This window comes from Labeo rohita, chromosome 24, assembly GCF_022985175.1.
Source record: "Labeo rohita strain BAU-BD-2019 chromosome 24, IGBB_LRoh.1.0, whole genome shotgun sequence".
Lineage (NCBI taxonomy): Eukaryota > Metazoa > Chordata > Actinopteri > Cypriniformes > Cyprinidae > Labeo > Labeo rohita.
Genome location: NC_066892.1, coordinates 11056536 through 11076589, shown reverse-complemented (window position 1 = coordinate 11076589; position 20054 = coordinate 11056536). Strand labels below are relative to the sequence as shown.

The 20054-nt window shown below is 33.0% G+C and overlaps 1 protein-coding gene across 2 annotated transcripts; it reads right to left on the bottom strand.

The window, feature by feature from the left end:
- Nucleotides 1–1327: 1327 nt before the first annotated feature.
- Nucleotides 1328–19247, bottom strand: phex (phosphate regulating endopeptidase homolog, X-linked). Of its 2 annotated transcripts, XM_051097874.1 has the most exons (23): nt 19093–19246; nt 18630–18962; nt 13761–13817; nt 13394–13555; nt 13229–13312; nt 11253–11479; nt 11047–11115; nt 10826–10942; nt 10630–10713; nt 8511–8653; nt 8209–8302; nt 7994–8122; nt 7314–7415; nt 7147–7224; nt 6938–7041; nt 6796–6854; nt 4661–4715; nt 4479–4546; nt 4255–4385; nt 4084–4149; nt 2705–2809; nt 1964–2040; nt 1328–1866 (listed from the first exon to the last, which is right to left on the bottom strand). In XM_051097874.1, the coding sequence occupies exons 2-23, from the start codon at nt 18751–18753 to the stop codon at nt 1764–1766; spliced, it is 2238 nt and encodes a 745-aa protein (XP_050953831.1). In that variant the 5' UTR covers nt 18754–18962; nt 19093–19246; the 3' UTR covers nt 1328–1763. The 2 variants fall into 2 exon arrangements, 1 of the variants encoding a protein (XP_050953831.1); XR_007825618.1 differs by lacking the exon at nt 1328–1866 and having other exon boundaries at nt 1997–2040; nt 4250–4385; nt 19093–19247.
- Nucleotides 19248–20054: the final 807 nt, after the last annotated feature.

Sequence of the window (20054 nt, the reverse complement as noted above, 5' to 3'; positions counted from 1 at the left end):
AGTTAAACTGCCCGCTGTTCTTCAGAAAAACCCTTCAGGTCCCACAAATTATTTGGTTTTCTAGTATTTTTGTGTATTTGATCCCTTTCCGGCAGTGACTATATGATTTTGAGATCCATCTTTTCACACTGAGGACAACTGAGGGACTCATATGCAACTATTACAGAAGGTTCAAACGCTGACTGATGCTTCAGAAGGAAACATGATGCAGTAAGAGCTGGGGGTGCATTTTAAGATCAGGGTAAATGTAACTTATTTTGTTTCTGGGAAACTTGTAACTATATTCTGTAGCCTCTGAAGCGCAATACTAAATGAAAAAAATATGATATTTAGGCAAAATAAGAAAAATGCACACATCTTCATTCTGTTCAAAAGTTTTCACCCCCCGGCTCTTAATGCATTGTTTTTCCTTCTGGAGCATCAGTGAGCATTTGAAACTTCTGTAATAGTTGCATATGAGTCCCTCAGTTGTCCTCAGTGTGAAAAGATGGATCTCAAAATCATACAGTCATTGTTGGAAAGGGTACAATTACACAAAAATGGTGAAAAACCAAAGAATTTGTGGGATCTAAAGAACAGCAGACAGTTTAACTGTTCAGGACAAACAAGGGATTTATGAACAACTATCACTAAACAAAACAAAAAAAAAAAAACAGTTGTGGATCATTCAGGATTCTAGTATTAAGACTCAAGCATATGTAGACTTTTGAACTGGGTAATTTTTTATCAATTCAACTCAGTTTTCTCTTGTGGAGTATATGTAAACATATTTCATATAAAATATCTTATTCAGGTCAGTACTAAATTAACAATAACATGCATTCTGCATGACCCCTTTTATTTTGGTAAAATAATTAACATTTTTAATAATTCTGAAAGGGGGATGCAAACTTTTGACCTCAACTGTAAATATGTAGAGACAACAGATAATAGACCTGATCCCACGTCTTTATATTCTGCTATAATGACTGGCTGGCTGTATATTATGCAGCTTATTACATGGTCAAATAAATAAATATTTTTAACAGATGAGAAACCACATAAATGATTTCATCTTTAAACATGAAACTAAAATTCACCTTTTTTTTTTTTTTTGTAAAAGCTTGTTATAGATCTCGTGAATGGCTATATTTAATTTTATACATTTTTTTTAAATCATGTTTCGATGAAAACAATATTGAGACTCAAAAGTCTTTTTTTTTTCACAGTACTAAAGCAAAGATCTGTTTCATCATGACTTCACCATGTATCACACACCAAAATAGACTTGTTTTTCTACTAAGAAAGAAACAAAACAAAACCACAAAGACACTCAGGAAAGAAAACCTCAGGAAAACAATAATTATTTACTTGCGTTTTCAATAAAATAAAATGACAGACAATGTTAACTGTTATCAACAACAACGAAAACGACAATAATAATTTATAGCACTCTTAAAGCGACAGTGCGACCTAATTTGTTTGTGTAAAAAAAAACAGTGATGAACCAAAGGAACGCCTCAAGGGAATTTTTGTGGTCCGTTTGGCATTTGCACATTTTAATTGAGGTCAGATCTGGCTGAAAGCGCTCAGGTTTGTAGGCACTGTACTTATTTTCTACAGTATTCCAGTGGCTGAAGGAGGGCCAGGCGCTCAGTGGTCAGCACGGCCCCAGGGTTCAGTGTTAGTAACCGCTGTTTCTCTATAAGAAACCAGTGAACGGGACAAAATAAGGAGGTTTGGGTTGTGCTGTGATTGAAATCTTCACAGGGTCCTCTTTCTCATTACCACACTCGACAGGACTCCGCCCCCCTGTTCATGACTGATCTCTCTGGGCAGTTAAAAGCTTTACGGAACTCTTCGAAGTTGCTCATCGCTCCGATAACCCTTCATCATAGTAACAAGAAGAAAGTGAGTGACACTGAAGGATAGTATAGATGTAATATAGATGTAAATGAGATGTGTGTATATTAATGCATTGTACCTATATTTAGGAGGGCTGTGAGCTCCACTCTGGATCTGATCACGTGCTGCTTCTGGTCTGTAGGCATTACAGCGAACCTAGCAATATATAAACAACAAATCAATTGAGTCCCATTTAAAGCAAGACACTACAAGGGAAACCATTGTTTTTCATGCACTGCTCAATTGTGAGGTATTGGGCTATTTGGCTTTTCATAATATGTTGTTTCAGATTAGCAAGTACTGAGACTTGCTCCTGCCAATACATCCTTAACCATGCTGCTGGAAGCTGTAAGAAATATTGCTGTTGCACATATATGACCCTGGACCCTAGTTATACATCATCTGAATAAAAAAGCTTTCCATTGATGTATGGTTTGATAGGACAGGACAATATTTGGCTGAAATACAACTATTTGAAAATCTAAATCTGAGGTTGCTGATTTCATACAAAATTACATTTCTAAAAATATAATGATTTTTTTTTTTTTTTGGATTAACAAAAAACACATCTGAAAACATTCATGTCTACTTAAAAGTGTTCACTTTAATAATAATGAGAAGGTGCATGCTTTTGAGTGTGTACTAAAACTACCATCCAACAATATCATAGCATGTTAATTCTAATCTTGTGTACTATTTAGGCATACAATTCCTAGAAATGACAGAAAAAGCTGAAATGTTTTCAGATAAGATAAAAAATTAATGTTTGTGACTTGTGACATTTAAGTCGATGTATTTAGGTGAAATGAATAATACTAACATGAGCATAACTGAGGAAAAACAGTTGGTTGTTGGTCAGACCCACACCAGGTAGGAGAGGCTCCTCAACGCCCGCTCTCTCTTTTTCAATCCATCTCCTATAGGCCTGCAGACAAGTTCACATGTACACTTAAATAAACCACAACAGACACACTATTGAAGGAATCATTAAAAAAATTCTTTCATCCATGGATCACAAACTTTGGAATTTTAGGTTCTGGTCATTTTTTTTTCTATGCAATTAAAGTGGTGCTTTCAAGCTTAAAAATAAAAAAAGATGAAAGGAACCATTAAAATATGATGAAACGGACCCAGAATTGTGTACTATACAGTTTTTAAGTTATAAGACATTCAGAAATGTATTCACTGAAAATCTTGACTCTCTTAAAAAAAGCAGCGTTTCGATTCATAAAAAAATCTTCAGGCCCCACAAATTCTTTGGTTTTCCAGTATTTTTGTGTATTTGAACCCTTACAATGACTGTATGATTTTGAGATCCATCTTTTCACACTGTGGACAATGGAGGGACTCATATGTAACTATTACAGAAGGTTCAAACGCTCACTGATGCTCCAGAAGGACACACAATACATTAAGAGTGGGGGTGAAAACTTTTTAAATTTAAAAATCAGGGTAAATTTAACTTATTTTGTCTTCTGGGAAACATGTAGCATCTTCTGTAGCCTCTGAAGGGCAGTACTAAATGAAAAAATACAATATTTAGGCAAAATAAGAAAAATATACACATCTCCATTCTGTTCAAAAGTTTTCACCCCCCCGGCACTTAATGCATGGTTTTTCCTTCTGTGGAATCAGTGAGCATTTGAACCTTCTGTAATAGTTGCATTTAAGTCCCTCAATGTGAAAAGATGGATCTTATAATCATACAGTCATTGTTGGAAAGGGTTCAAATAAACAAAAAAAGCTGATAAACCAAAGAATTTGTGGGACCTGAAGGATTTTTCTGAAGAACAGCAAGCAGTTTAACTGTTCAGGACAAACAAGGGAGTCATGAACAACTATCACTAAACAAAAAAACAAAGCTGTGGATCATTCTGGTAACAACAGCATTAAAAAAAAAACAAGTGTCTGTAAACTTTTGAAACGGATCATTTTTATAAATTCAACTGTTATTTTCTCTTGTGGACTATATGTAAACATCTTTTTTGTGAAATATCAAAATGTTTGATTTGTAAATGAATGACATTTAGTATTTTGAATGATGTGTTCACAAATCAACAAACAAACTGTAATATGTTCTCTACATTTCCCTTTTTGTGATCCATCGAAGAAAGTCCTACAAGTCTGGAATTAAACAAGTTGACTGTAAATCAGATTCAGGTCACTTTAGGATAATTATAGTGGAAGATGCTGTAATACCCTGAAAGATTCTCTCATCCCTCCATTGTCAGCAATGTTCTCTCCCAGAGTCCTCTTCCCCTTGACCTTGAGAGGGGATTGTGGGTATTAAGTATTAGATTGGTAGCTCTGCTACATTTTAAAGACATGTTCAAACAGAAAAGCATTAAAAAAGGCTGGTGCCTACTGTACATTTAGCCCCGCCTCTTTCCAGTTGTAACTGTTGTACTGGTCAATCATGCATTGTGTCTTTTCGGTGAAGCGGGTGATTGAGGAGTTGCTCCACCACTGGTCCAGGTTCCCATTTTTGTCATATTTCCTGCCTAGATGAACACAGATAAACACAGATGTCCTTAAGAATCAGTCATCACCATGGCAACACATGCTGAGACTCATTATAAATCAAATGGCCTCACCATTGTTATCAAAGCCATGGGTCAATTCATGCCCCACAATTACACCAATCGCTCCATAACTCAAGGATCTGACACAAGAACACATTTCACAAATTAGTTTTCCATTAGAAATCCACATGATTTTAAAATATAAGATTGAGCATACTATAAAAACATAAATCAAAAGAGTGTCTGCGTCTCACCGAGGGTAGTCAAGTCCCCAGAAAAATGGCTTCTGAAGTTCTCCTGCAGGGAATCCTGGGTAAAAAAAAGACAGTTCAATTAGCCATTAAATAAAAGGATGTGATCCAGTGTATCTAAACACACATTAAACATCTAATAAAAGAGAACATACTGCTATTACACCTGACAGAAATGTGTTTTCATATTATGCTAGATATCATTTATCATTATTGGTAACCGGGCTGGGTAAAAAATATTGATTTCTCGAAATCGATTCTTAAATTGCAATAATCGATTAGTCAGGCCTGTTTTCATTTTATAAACGTAGTGCATCTCCCATCCAATAAAGCACAGTAAGCTTTGTGCTTTGTTACTTTGGATATGAAACAAAGTCTCAGGTTTCAAATTCTGTCCAAATTACAGTATTCAAACTATAAAAGCCGTTTTAGCGCTGTTTAATATGGGGTGACAGATCCATAGACTGTAAAAACTATGGACGTAGTGTCCGTGATGTCACCCGTAGGTTTCTGAAGAGCATTTTTGAAGCTCTTAGCGGGCGGGAGTCGGCCATCGCCATCATGGAATCGCGTCACTGCACGTCACTCCTGGATAATCGAAAATGGGCAAAGAGGCGGGACGTGGGTGGAGCTGGTTGCCGAAACCACGCCCACTTAGCGCGATGGTGACAGCAGCAGCAATCCACCTGTCACTCAAGTGACCACGCCCTAAATTATGCAGAACTTTAAGGCTTAATATAATTTAAACGGATGAGTTATAAAAAAAATTTCACCCCACTCACAGTTGACATGAAGGGCAAAACTAACTATATAGACCAAAACCATTTTTGTACCCTGCTGTAAACATATTTTTTTTCTGCTTTTTTTTTTCATTTTAACATGGGGAGTCTATGGGAATGACCTTTTGCAGCCAGTCGATGAATTGCAGTTTTAGTCACTTCCGTGTTGGCTTCAAGAGGGTTGCCGCTTGGACAGATCGCTGTAGCGCGTCAGTATGTTACAATAAAGTACAATTTACCATAATTCATCTAGTATCATGTAATCGCTCAATCAGTGTTTCAACCGTGCAAAGACGTCAATATAACAGCTAGTAAACAATGTTACGTAACGTAACACATTTACCTCGAAAAAAAAACATATTGCATATAACTAATTTGTTAGTTAGCTAGAAAAATAAACTCTAGAGAGGAGCATTTTGCTAAATATATGCACCATATAATATATTCATTATAATTTTTTACTGTTTAACGTTTAATTTATGTTTAAATTAACAGCCATTTATGTTTATATTTTAAACGAATTGGAGTAGAAATATAATTATGTGATGTTAATTGAAACTTTATTTTTTTATTTTTATTATTCTAAATACTTAACTGAGTGTGATTTAAGCGTTTGTATACAAATCAGTTAGTTGTAACTTTCAATATTATAGTAGGCTCATTAAATAGACTTTCATGTATATTTTACAGCATTAGTTGAGAGAATTGTTTTTTTCCTTTAGAAAATTTGGCATGTACTGTACCTGATATATATCCAACAAATTGGAAAATGAATCGAATCACAAGCTTGTGAATCAGAATCGAATCAAAATACGAAATTTGTGTCAAATCCCAGCCCTAATTGGTAAAACACTAAAGGCAAAACATTGTTGCTGAGGCTGATATGTACACCAAATAGTGTAAAAGTGTATGATGGTAGCATAATATAAACTTGCACGAATGTATTTAAGTATTTTATGATCATCAAGGTTACATTTATGTCAAAATAAAGTTTTTACTCTTGGCTGGTTTTAGCTGGTCATCCAGTCTGGTTTTAGCTTATCATAGCTGGTCAGCAGGCTGGTTTTAAAAGGGTTTTGGCCACTTCCTTAGCTGGTTAGGCTGGGAGACCAGCTGGACTAACCAGCAAAAACCAGCCTAGCCAGACTGGGAGACCAGCTAAAACCAGCTATTTCCAGCTTTTTTTTTCAGCAGTGATAACTTTTATATTTTTTTATATTTTAAAATGTAATTCATTCCTGTAATAGCAAAGCTGAATCTTCTGAAATTCAGAACCCACAGAACACTGTGATTGACCAATTAGAACCAAGTATTCAAGAGAGCTCTTTATTAATTAATGAACCATAATTCATAACTCACTGATCTGGTTGGTAGAGGAGCTGTAAAATGCATTTACTGTTGTTGGGTTGGTAAACCACCTAAGGGGAAAAAAGTGATGTTTCATCATTTCAAAGCCAGATTCATCTTATTTTAACAGGCTTTGAAAATGCTGACAACTTACTCTGTGCGTGGGACTGTCTTCCTCAGCCAGCCGATGTCAGACTGAGCTATGAACTGCAGGGTCTGCATGACATTCCCAAAGTAGTCTGTCTCAACGAAGGACAACTGTGCATAAATAGAAAAACCTCAATGGCTTTGAGTTGCACTCACATCTGCCAAACACAATTCAAACAATTAACCATCAGCAAGTTGAACTAAATCCAAACATACTCGTTTGATGTCCTCGTTAATATAAGTGTCATTTAAGATGAAGTCTGGGTAGCCCACTTTCGCCAAGACTGCATGAGCCTAATGTGAGATATAGACAGTAATGATGTTAAAAAACTGTTTCTTTGATGCTGTGTATTCATAGCTATCAAAAATACGACAGAAATCACCTTGTCTGTTGCTTTTCTCTTTGTTTCTTCATCCATCCAGTCATTTTCCTTCTCAAGAATGTCAATAAATGCCCATCGGATACCATTTATCAATTCCTCCATCTTTAGAAAAGTTCAAAGACGTTAATCAGAGGAGCATTCAAAAGCATGTTTAGCAGTTTTACAGAAAAATGAGATCCAGCGTTTTACGTTGTTGTTCATGATTAGATCCACTAGATGGGGACAGAAAGTGCATCAATCACACTGAAGACTAGAGTAATGGTTGCTGAAAATTCAGCTTTGCCATTAAAGGAATATAAAAAAAAAAATTATATATATATATATATATATATATATATAAATAGAAACAGCCATTTTAAACTGTAATAATGTTTCACAACATTACTATTTTACATATATTTTAATAAAATATAAATGCAATCTTGGTGCATTAAAAATCTTAACAACCCCAAACCTTTGAACAGTAGCATATGCTAATGTAATTTATTCCTGATATGCTATGGCAAAGCTGAATAAATACATATTTTTATATGAATAGTTTGCATAACTTGTGTAATAAGTAAAAGAACAAATATTGTGAAATATTAATATAACTCTTTTATAACACGTGATTTATTACTGTAGTGGCAAAGCTGAATTTTAAAATATAGACGAATAGTTGCATATAATATAAGACGTACCATGTGTTTCTTGTCCTCCTGGAAATGCTTATCGACAAAGAGCCTGCCGGTGGCATAGATGAGTGTATTTTCTACATAATTTACACACTTGTCCCAGCGAGGAGTCAGAGAGGTGGTCCCTGTGGTAACCTGAGAAGAGACGGATATTTAATATTGTAAACCAAATCTATTTTTAAGACTGGTGGAGAGGTAAAATGAGGAGGTGGTTCACTAACCCGAGCAAAGTCCAGGTATCTGTAGAGAAAGCGTCGGCTCAAGGTGGTGATTCTGGAAAAAACTGATCTCCATATGACGTAATTGGCAACTGTCCTGAGGCGAGGGTGGAAAAAAAAAACATTTAGAGCAGCTGAAGTACAGAGTAATCTTGACTATGTTATTGAGCAGAGCAGCTAATAAACAGGTAGGACATATAAACAGCACACACAATTGACATTGTCCAGACCAACAGAGGCAGAGCCTCAGGGCTCTGATGTAGGTTTTAATGAGGTTTAAATATTTTTAGAAGCTGTCTGGATACCTGGTTTCTGTGGCGTTGATGAGTTTGAAGAGGTCTTTAAAATATTGTGGGGCACGTACGATCACCTGCTCTGAAGAGGAGATTTTCAGGTCTGGGTACAGCTCAGTGTCAATCACTGCTCTGACAAAACCTAGCCAATTAAACTGCAGAAGAAAAAAAAAACAGATATATACATCATGAATCAACAATAATAGCTGTGCTTTGTATGAAAGCTTGTTTCCACCACAGATGAAATAAAAAATAAAAAGGTAATATAAAAAGGTAACTTTTTCTAGCAATTTTGAGTTTATATCTCACAATTCTGATGTTTTCCTACGCAGTTTTAAGAAAAAAATGAATTACCACCTAAGAGAAAACCAGTTCTGTCTGAATAGAGTCACAAATTCAAATTGAATTTGAAGATGAGTGTAAATTTAACTTATTTTGCCTCTGAAGGGCAGTACTAAATGAAAAAAATATGATATTCAGGCAAAATAAGAAAAATCTCCATTCTGTTCAAAAGTTTTCACCCCCCAGCTCTTCTGAAGCATCAGTGAGCTTTTGAACCTTTTGTAATAGTTGCATATGAGTCCCTCAGTTGTCCTCAGTGTGAAAAGATGGATCTCAAAATCATACAGTCATTGTTGAAAAGGGTTCAAATACACAAAAATCTTGAAAAACCAAAGAATTTGTGGGACCTGGAGGATTTTTCTGATGAACAGCAGGCAGTTTAACTGTTCAGGACAAACTTGTGGACTATATGTAAACATTTATGTGAAATATCTAATTCAGGTCAGCACTAAATAAACAATAACATGGATTTTATATGATCCCACTTATTTTGGTAAAATAACATTAATGATTCTGAAAGAGGGATATGTACTGTATGTGTATATATATATATGTATATATATATATATACTAGTTCTGTCTTAATTTATTAAATATTATTAAACCATAAACATTTAAAATTAAATTCTGAGTCAGAAATATGAGATATAAAAAAGTGTGGAAGGCTGTTTTTATCACTTTTTTTCTTTCTGAGAAAAAAATCTGAATTGTGAATTTATATTTTATAATCCTGACTGTATAACTTTTGCGAGTTCATACATTTAAAAAAGTCAGAATTGCGAGGTACAAACTCGCATTTGTGAGAAAAAAAGTCAAAATTGCGAGTTTTTGCAAGAATTGCAATTCTGGCTATTGTTTCTTGCAATTGTGAGTTCAAGCTATTCTGAGAAAATAAGTCATTGTGAGTCTATATCTAGAATGATATAAATAACAATAGTAATTTTTCCCTCAAAATGGGACTTTATAACCTGCAGTTGCAAGTTTATAATTCTGAAAAAGTCAGAATTGCGAGAAACAAACTCGCATTTGTGTTCCTTTTGTGAGAACTGCAAATCTGACTTTTGTTTTCGCAATTGTTTATATCATGCAATTTTTAGAAAAAAAGTCAAAATTGTGAGATAAAAATCAGTGGCGGAAACAGACTTTCATATAAAAAAGTCAGAACTGTGAGAGAAAAAAGTCACAAATACCTTTTTTTTATTCTATGGCAAAAAAAAAAAAAAAAAAAATGTCAAAAAGTTAATCTGAAAAAAATCCAAATTGTAAGATGTAAATGAGTTCATAACTCATTCAATAAGATATAAACTTGGAATTCAGGGGGAAAAAGCAAATATGTAAACTCAGAAGTATGAGTTTAAAACTTGCAATTACAATATACACTCACAATTCTGAAAAAAGAAGACACATTAATTGTAAAATATAAACTAACAATTGCAAATAAAAAAAAAAAAAGATGTCACAGTCATGATTAGCTCATGATACCTAATGTAAAACTAATTGAATGTGAGTTAAAAGTGTTACCTAGTTTTTTAAAAAGAAGTGTTTTTCCAAAAACGAAGCTGTTGGGTATATAAGTGTGTCAAATGCTTATGAATAGAATTGTGCAGTAGTAAATTACTATGTGATAATATTTCATCCTTTTTGTCAACTGTTGTTAGCCAATACCAGTCACCTCAAAATTGTAAAATTCTGGGCAACTAATCTCACTGGTTCATATATTTGTCTACCATTAATAAATGTGTGTATATCAATATGAAATAGCATGTAATACACATTCATATGTACTTACATCTGGAACAGTGCGCTGCAGTTTGGACAAGCTGTACTTGTTGTACATGTTCTCACTGGTGCGGTTCTCATAGGGGATCACAATCTACAAAAGAGCACACACTCCACTGAAGCATCAAGTACCTTGACAGCACTATCTTCTTTCTCAGTGTCAGTGATTTAAAGGAATTTGGTTTCTCCAGTGTTTTGGTGCTCACCTGTGCAAGTTTGATTTCAAAGTCAAGTACCGGTTTCATCTGAGCTTCGGCATCCTGCTTATTGGCTCCCAGCATGACAGCAGCATCAACCATCAACCTTAAAAGAGCTTCTCGGTACTGCAGAGAGACATGAAAAGAAAGATTTGAGAATGTAGAGATATAAGCAGGGCTGACTGTGACAGTGTGTAATGATATATAGGCTGACAGATGTACCGATGTACCATTTGTGCCTCAGTTGTGTTGGTGATGTAATCTTCTCTGGATGACAGTGACAAAGAGGCCTGATCCAGCTAGAAAAAGAAACAGAGAAACAGAATATTTATTATTCTCTCAATTTTATTATTTGGACAAACATGTAGCCCCGCCCCAAACTCACGCCATTGGCTGAGCCAGAAGTTGACATGTAGGTTTTACATGTAGGTCTCACCTTGATGATGTACTGGTTTGAGTTCTTGTCATCAGGAGAGACAAAAAGCCGAATGAGGACGGACTTGCTGTGCTGGCTGCGTATCTGCGCCAGGGTCTCCAGCAAGTTAAACTGAGACTCCACCCACCGCAAAGAAGGGCCCAAGGCGTCGCCTAAGACCGGCCAGCGGAATTCCTTTTGTTTCAGATTCTTCAGCAGAGGTTTTGCATCCACAATTTCTAAAGCAGCTGTCAGGATAGAGAAAGGAAAGGAGTGATGCTTCCATCAGTAAAGCAGGGATTTCTAAATGTTTAGTCAACTGAGGCCCAATAATGTCTGTAAAGTACCTCCTGAGATTGTAAGTTAATATTACAAATACACAAAACCAGTCTGAAGTGTCAATTTTTAGATTTATAGATCATCTGAAAGCTGAATAAATAAGCTTTCCATTGATGTATGGTTTGTTAGGACAGGACAGTATTTGGAAAATCTATTTGAAAGTCTGCAATCTGAGGGTGCAAAAAATCAAAATTTTGAGAAAATCGCCTTTAAAGTTGTCCAAATGAAGTTCTTAGCAGTGCATATTACTAATCACAAATTAGGTTAAAATTACAAAATATCTTCATGGAACATGATCTTTACTTAATATCCTAATGATTTTTGGCATAAAAGAAAAATCGGTAATTTTGACCCATACATTGTATTTTCGGCTATTATATAAATATACCCATAAATAAATATATCCATGCTACTTCTGCATGGATATATTTATCTATGCATTCTAACCTATGCATTCTGTTTTATTTTATTTTAATATACTTTAAAATAAAATTTATTTCAGTGATGTAAAGCTTAATTTTTTAGCATTGTTACGCCAGTCTTTAGTGTCACATGATTCTTCAGAAATCATTCTAATATGCAGTTTTTTTAAATCAATGTTGGAAACAATTGTGCTGATTAATGTGTATAGTAAAAAACATGTAAACATTTAAAATAGAAATATTTTATAACAATATACACTACCGTTTAAAAGTTTGGTGTAAGTAAATGTTTGGTTTTTTGAAATAATTTTTTTATTGATTTATTTTATTTTATTTATTTATTATTATTATTTTTTTTTATTATTTTTTTTTTCAAAAAAGTGATAGTAGACAGTTAAATTGCCACTTTATGTATATTTATTTATTTAATTTATTATTAATAATAGGTAGATAGGTAGATAGATAGATAGATAGATAGATAGATAGATAGATAGATAGATAGATTATATTTTATTTCAATTCTGTTCAAATCTTATTTATTTATTTATATATTTAAATTATATATACAATTTATCTATTGTTTATATTTTTTTTATTTATTATTATTTATGAAAAATATAGATAGATAGATAGATAGATAGATAGATAGATAGATAGAGTTATATTGATATGTGTTTTATTTTATAATTTTAAATGTTTATGGTTAACTAATATTTATTTAATCAATTAAGACAGAAGTAGTTTTCTCTGAGGAGGTCAGTTTTGCTTTTGCTTTTTGATTTCAATCCTATCTTATTTATTTATTTATTTATTTATTCCAAATCCAAATTTATTTATTTATTTATTTGTTTTAATAAATGTAATCTTATTCCAAATCCAAGTCTTATTTATTTATTAATATATTTTAATACATTTATTCAGTATTCATTTATTCATTCGTTTATTCTGGAGTCTTTCGAGGAATCTAATCCAGCCTACATATTGTTTGCATAATGTGCTTGTGCAACTGCAAAATGTTTAATACCATAAATTCTGGGTAAAACATCTGTTGATGTTTAAAAGAATACTTTTTTAATACTATATTATATATTACATAATATAATAATGTCACATACAAATGTCCTACATCCCAATCAGTAAATGAAATTACAAACATCCTATGTTAATAATTGTCATATCATTTACAAATGAATCTTGCTGCGTGTATGAAACGGCTAAGAGCTCTTCGGTTCTTACATTCATTCATGCAGGATGCGTAGAGGACTTTGGCCTTCTTCACTGCCTCAATATCATCTCCTGCAATGGGCTGCTCTAATAACTCTGTGGCACAAAGATTTCATATTAAAGCACCTTATTTGGGCTGAAGGTTTATTTCAGTCAGAATCACGTGGATCAGTGCACCTTTCAGCTTAAGGTCTACATTCTGTCTAAGCCATGGGTAAATCCCGTAGCTGGATGAGTCTTCTGGAATGGGGTTGTCCCGGAGCCAGCCTCCACACGCGTACTGGTAAAAATCATCACATGGTTCTACTGACTGATCCAACTTACTCAGGATGGAACCGGCTAGAGAAGACACATCAGCAAACACACAATTCAGCATTACAGTAATCTCAAAACAGAGGCTTGTTTTAAATGATAATACCTGCTTATTATGTTCAAAGTAAGAGTTTAGGAAATTGTCGTAGGTGGTTACCTACTGGCGCAAGTTTTAAAAAAAAGTCAACATGATATTTTAGAGTCTATATATAGCTTTATGATATAAGTTTACCTGCTTCGATACAATGTGGGGTGAGGCAGAAGTCATCATTGCTTGCTCTGTGTGAGACTGCAGGGACAGAGAAATGGAAATCTGTCAAGCAGACCGATCAAGACAACTATGCCCTAAAATGACCGCCAAACACTGCATTATGAGCACACACACACACACACACACACACACACACACACAAATGGACACACATAGAAATTCAGTTCCCACTGCGCTCAGGCTTCAGCTGTCCATGCTCTTGATGTCACTGGATAAAAACACACTGCATGCTCTACTACACACATTCCAAACAAGCTGTAGATCTACAAGCAGTGCCGGGGGAGAAGTAACATAAAATTATAGTGTTACTCCATGAAAAGCAGCTAATTAGGTAAAAAAATTAGCTGAAAAAAAAAACACATTAAAATTACATTTTCTTAGCTGTAGCTATGTATGTCTCCACTATTACATTGAATTATATTAAATTAAATCACTAAATATTAAAGAAACATTTTATTTAATATATGAATAATATTTATAACTTATGTGCACACATCTAGTTTAATTTAAGTTTAACTAAAAACTAACAAAATAATTGTTTACATTTTTATTTAAAAACAACTTTAAAAAATAACTAAAAAACAAAATATTATTGTTAATAATAATAAAAACATTTTTAGCTTGAAATAAATGTCAACTGAAATAAAATGGATATACTGAAATAATAATTTTTTTCTAAATAATTTTTTTTTTAAATTTCAGCTAGTTGACAGGAATATATACACTGGTTTGATTTTATTGTGTCATGTACATTAAATGTAAAATTAAATTCAATTTAGAAATTAAAAATGTTTATTTTGTATTTGCTCTTTGTATTTAACATTTAGCTTTTTAATTTAATTTAATTTAGTTTAATTTAGCATTTAAAACTAACAAAATAATAATAATAAAACATTTTCTACTTATATTATTTACTAAATGTCAACTGAAATAAAAATTTATATATATATATATATATATATATATATATATATATATATATATATATACATACATATATAAACTATTTTAGCTATTTACAAAGCAATATTTCTCATTTTCATATAGCTTAATTTGATGTACTAAAATAATTACATCTAAAATAAAAATCTATAAAACTATATACACATTGTAAAAAAATCTAATAAAATTGACAAAAAAATTAACTTTAACAAAAACTAAAATAAAAACAAAAATGAAAAAAAAAATATATATATAAATATATATGTACTTTTTAGTGATAATAAAATAACACTGCTTTGATTTCATTTTGTCATGTATGTTGAATTAAAAAAAATCAATTCAATTTAAAAATTACAAATATTTATTTTGTATTCACTCTTTGTATATTTTTTAAAATATGTAATTTTTATGTAATTTAATTTAATTTAATTTAATTGTTTGTCTAAGAATATCCTATCTATAGTCCGAAGCGATGCAGTTTCATCTCATTGTCACAAAAAATGGTGTAAATTTGGAAATTTGGTTACACAATGGTGTGTTATCTCTATATTGTCTGCAAATACAGTGTACATAGACCCTGCAGTAAACTGAATTAATGGAGCGAAATAATAAATTTTTGCAATATCCGTTTCAACGCACTAAAAACCCGATCGCCACAAACTCTCCATGCAGAGGTCAGTGAAACTGTGTGAATTTGTTTCGGTGAGTTTGACTGAGCACAAATCTGTATTTATATTGTGAAATCGAACAAGCAGTGCTTTTAAAGGCCTGTGTTTATGGTTCAGTCCACAACTGGACAGCAGATGACCACAGCAGGATCCAGCACCCGGCCCCGTGGGACTGAGCCCCATTATCCCCACAACCAGCAGACACAGCCGCGTATGTGTGTGTGTGACTGGAATATGTACAGACAGAAATGAGCATAATTACACTCTAGTCTCACCGCAAATATGCAGGCAGCCCTCAACAACTGAGAACAATAAGAAGAACATCATTTATTTGCTGTCTCAACTCTACACCACCCAAAAAACACTTATGTATACCAAAATACATTCACACACTCACTCGTACAGCATGTCATGAGATGTACATTCACAACGTCTCAGGTTCCACGAGACCCATTCACTTCATTTCAGCACTCTTAAAGAGACAGTTCACCCAAATGTGAAACTTCTGCCTTTGTTTACTCACTCTCATGTCATTCAGGCCATTTTAATGGTGCTTAATAGAGTTTAACAGCGTCTGATAATTATATACTTTCATTTTTATAACTGCGAGATATAAACTCAGAATCTTTTTTGTTGCAATTCCAAGTTTAAATCTCATAATTCTGATCTTTTTTCCCCGGAATTCTGAGTTTACATCTCTCCATTCAAACAAAATAAAAAACACAAAAGTAATGAATTTTTATTCTGACTTTTTCACTCACAAATGCGAGTTAATATCTCTCAGTTCAGACTTTTTTTCTGCATCCTGAGTTTTTGTTTTCCTCAATAGAATAAAAAAATAACTGACTTCTTCCCATAATTGCTACTTTTTATTTCATAATTCAGATTTTTTTTCTCGCAATTGCAAGTTTTTTCTTGAATTCTGAGTTTACTTAATTCTATTTCTTTTTTTTGTTTGATTCTGCAACAGAATAAAACAATAAAAAAATAAAAGACTTTTTGTCTCATAATTCTAACTTTTATCTGATAATTTAGACTTTTTTTCTCTGATTTTTAAGTTTACATCTCTCAATTCTGTTTCTTTTTTATCTCATAATTCTTTTTCTTGCAATTGCGAGTTAATATCTCTCAGTTATTTTTTTGTTTGTTTCCACAACACAACACAAAATAAAAAAGTAGAGACTTTTTGTCTTATAATTCTGATTTTTTTTTCCGAATTGCAACTTTTTATCTCAAAACTCTGACATTTTCCTCACAATTGCAAGTTAATATCTAATAATTCTTACTGTGACTTTTTATCTCATAATTGTCATTATCTCATAATTCTTACTTTTTCTCACAATTGCGAGATAATATCTCTCAATTTACATTTTTTCTTAATTCTGAGCTTACATCTCTCCATTCTGTTTCTTTTGTTTGTTTCCGCACCAGAATAAAAATTTAAATGGTAACTATGACTTTATATCTCATAATTCTGACTTTCTTACTATTGCAATCTAATATCTCATAATTCTTACTTTTTTTCTCTGAATTGAGTTTATATCTCTCAATTCTATTTATTTCTTTTGTATTTGTTTCAGCAACAGAATAAAAAAATAAAAAGGTAACTGAGTAATCTCATAACGATGAATTTTATCTCATAATAGTGACTTTTTATCACAATTGCAAGTTAATATCTCTCAATTCAGAATTTTTTCTCTGAACTCTGATTTTAGACTTTTTGTCTCAAAATTTTGACTTTTCTTCCCAGAATTGCGACTTAATAATTCTGTCTTTTGTCTTATAATTCTGACTTTTTCTCACAACTGTGAGTTAATTTCTCAATTCATCTGAGAGTTTACATCTCTCAATTCTGTTTTTTTTTTTTGTATGTGTGTTTCCACAACAGAATAAAAAATAACTGACTTTTTGTCTCATAATTCTGATATTTCTTCCCAGAATTGACTTTTAATCTCATAATTCTGACTTTTTCCTCGCAATTGTTAGGTAATATCGCTGACCTTTTTTCTCTGAATTCTGAGTTTGCATCTCAAATTCTGTTTCTTTTGTTTGTTTGTTTTCACAACAGAATAAAAATGTTAAAAGTAACTATGACTTTTGTTTTATAATTCTAATATTTCTTCCCAGAATTGTGACTTTTTATCTCAGAAGTCTGTTTTTTATCTCATAATTCTTTTACGATTGCAAGTTAATATTTCATAATTCGGACCTTTTATATCTCTCAATTCTATTTCTTTCGTGTTTGTTTTCGAAACAGAATAAAAAATAAAAAACTATGACTTTTTGTCTCATGTCTCATAACGGTGAATTTTATCTCATAATAATGACTTTTTCCTCATTGCAATTGCAAGTTAAACTCTCTCAATTCAGAATTTTTTCTCTGAACTCTGATTTTAGATTTTTTGCCTCAAAATTTTGACTTTTCTTCCCAGAATTTGTCTTTATCTCATAATTCTGTTTTTTATCTTATAATTCTGACTTTTTCCTCACAATTGTGAGTTAATCTGTCAGACTTTTCCTCTAAATTCTGAGTTTACATCTCTCAATTCTGTTTTTTTGGTTTGTTTCCACAACAGAATAAAAAATAAAAAAGTCACTGACTTTTTGTCTCATAATTGCAAGTCAATATCTTTAAATTCAAACTGTTTTGTCTTAATTCTGAGTTTACATATCTCAATTCTATTTTTATTTCCACAGTGGAATAAAAAGTATAGGTGACTCTTCTCACAATTCTGAGAAAAAAGTAAGATAAATCAGATATAAACTCAGAATTGCAAGTAAAAAGTCAGAATTGTATAGGAGACAGCCACAATTACCACAAACAAGCTTCCATAGAATTCATACAGGTTTGGAATGACTAGAGGTTGCCTAAATGACAGAATGTTCATTTTTAGGTCAACTATCCCTTTAAAAGCACACTCTTTCCTAAACTTAAGCACCCACATTCCCAAATGACACAGAAATATACACTCGCAGTCTTCTAGCCTCAAAACTTTAAAGACACATGTACATGTTTTCTAACCAGAGCTCCTACTTTCTGTGCTAATTACAGCCTTCAAAGACACGCTGTGCGTGTAACAGTATACACTCCAAAAATAATCTCACACACAAACACAGCTCAACTGACCTATCTATCTATCTGTCATTGATGACTTAAATTTAATGTGCAATATAAAACAAATTAGCAGTAAGTAGGTAATTGCGCATGCAGTTTACTCACCCGTGATGACAGCTATCAGTAGTGCGATGCAGACACACACACACACCGCTAGTGCGGCTTTCAGAAGAGTGTTGGGGCCCGCGCTCGGTTTGGATCCTTCTCTCCCCAGCCTCTCCATTTCCATACTACCACTGTATTGAGTGCGTCCTCTCTCTTTCTATTCCTCCCCTATCCTTCTCACCCGGTTCTCACCCCGCCTGGCCTGGAGATATGCGCTTTAAAGTCCTGATCCCAGGTCAGCGGACCAGAGGTGTCTCTCCTCACAGGTCTCAGATCAGTGGCAGATGCACAGCATGAGGTGTCATGCTCTACTTGCCAAAGACTAGCACCAGACTAAGAGAGAAGAGAGGAGAGGAAAGAAGAGAATAGGCAAAAGGGAGGGGAAAGAGGGTGAATGAGAGAGTTAGGAGATCCAAGAGTAGGAGGAATTCTTCTCCTTAGAGCCTTAGAGCACCTTACTTACAGGAGTAATTATGTGGCGTCCTGCAGGAAGGGCGGGATGACTGGATGTGTGTGTATATATGTGGATCTACCTTGATATAGTCTGTGTTTATACGCAAGGTGTGTGTTTTCTGAGTCTCTGCACCTGCCCACTCAACACTAAGTTTGAAATGATGAAAATGTAATGGTTAAATGTAACCACTTCCCTATTTATTCTCAGAATGTCCAGCAACAAAATAGAATGAGGAACACACACGGTGTGATGATGACGTGTCTGTGCTAAGACACAATCTATTGTGCATACAAAGTTTCCTAGATGAATTTTATCTAATGGATCTGATCATTTTATCTGGGTTGTGAAAATGGATGTGTGGCACGGAAACGTCTCAATAGTGTCAACTGCATGAGTCTCAGCCTAAATACGTGAGAGTTGGGAGTCCGGTTTTATCATGCATGTTTGTTTATGGTCTGATCTTATCACTATTGAATACATCCAATACATGTTGATTTATCATTTTAACTGCCGGTCCTTCTGATAGAAATATAAAACATTTATATTTCAAAAGTCTGTGTGGTCATTTTAGAACAGCCTGAAACATCAGAAAATGGTTTTACATGTATTTAATTAAATAAAATGTAATCTACACTCTCAGAACATGAGAGTTTATACCTACATTTGTACCTAAAGGGTTAATTATAGATGCATATTAGTACTGAAAATGTACATAAAATAATTATATAAAATTGTCTTATAAATTAAGTTAAATTCTAAAACGCATTTTAGATATTAATATTAAATATAATTAATATTTAAAATATTACATTTATAATCAATTTGTTATAACATTAAATATTAATAATATATTACAATTTAATTGTTATTAAATATTAATATTATAGTATTATTATAAGTAAATAGTATTATACTCATATATTAAAATTGTATATAAAATATTAAATGCATATTTTATATTATAATTTATT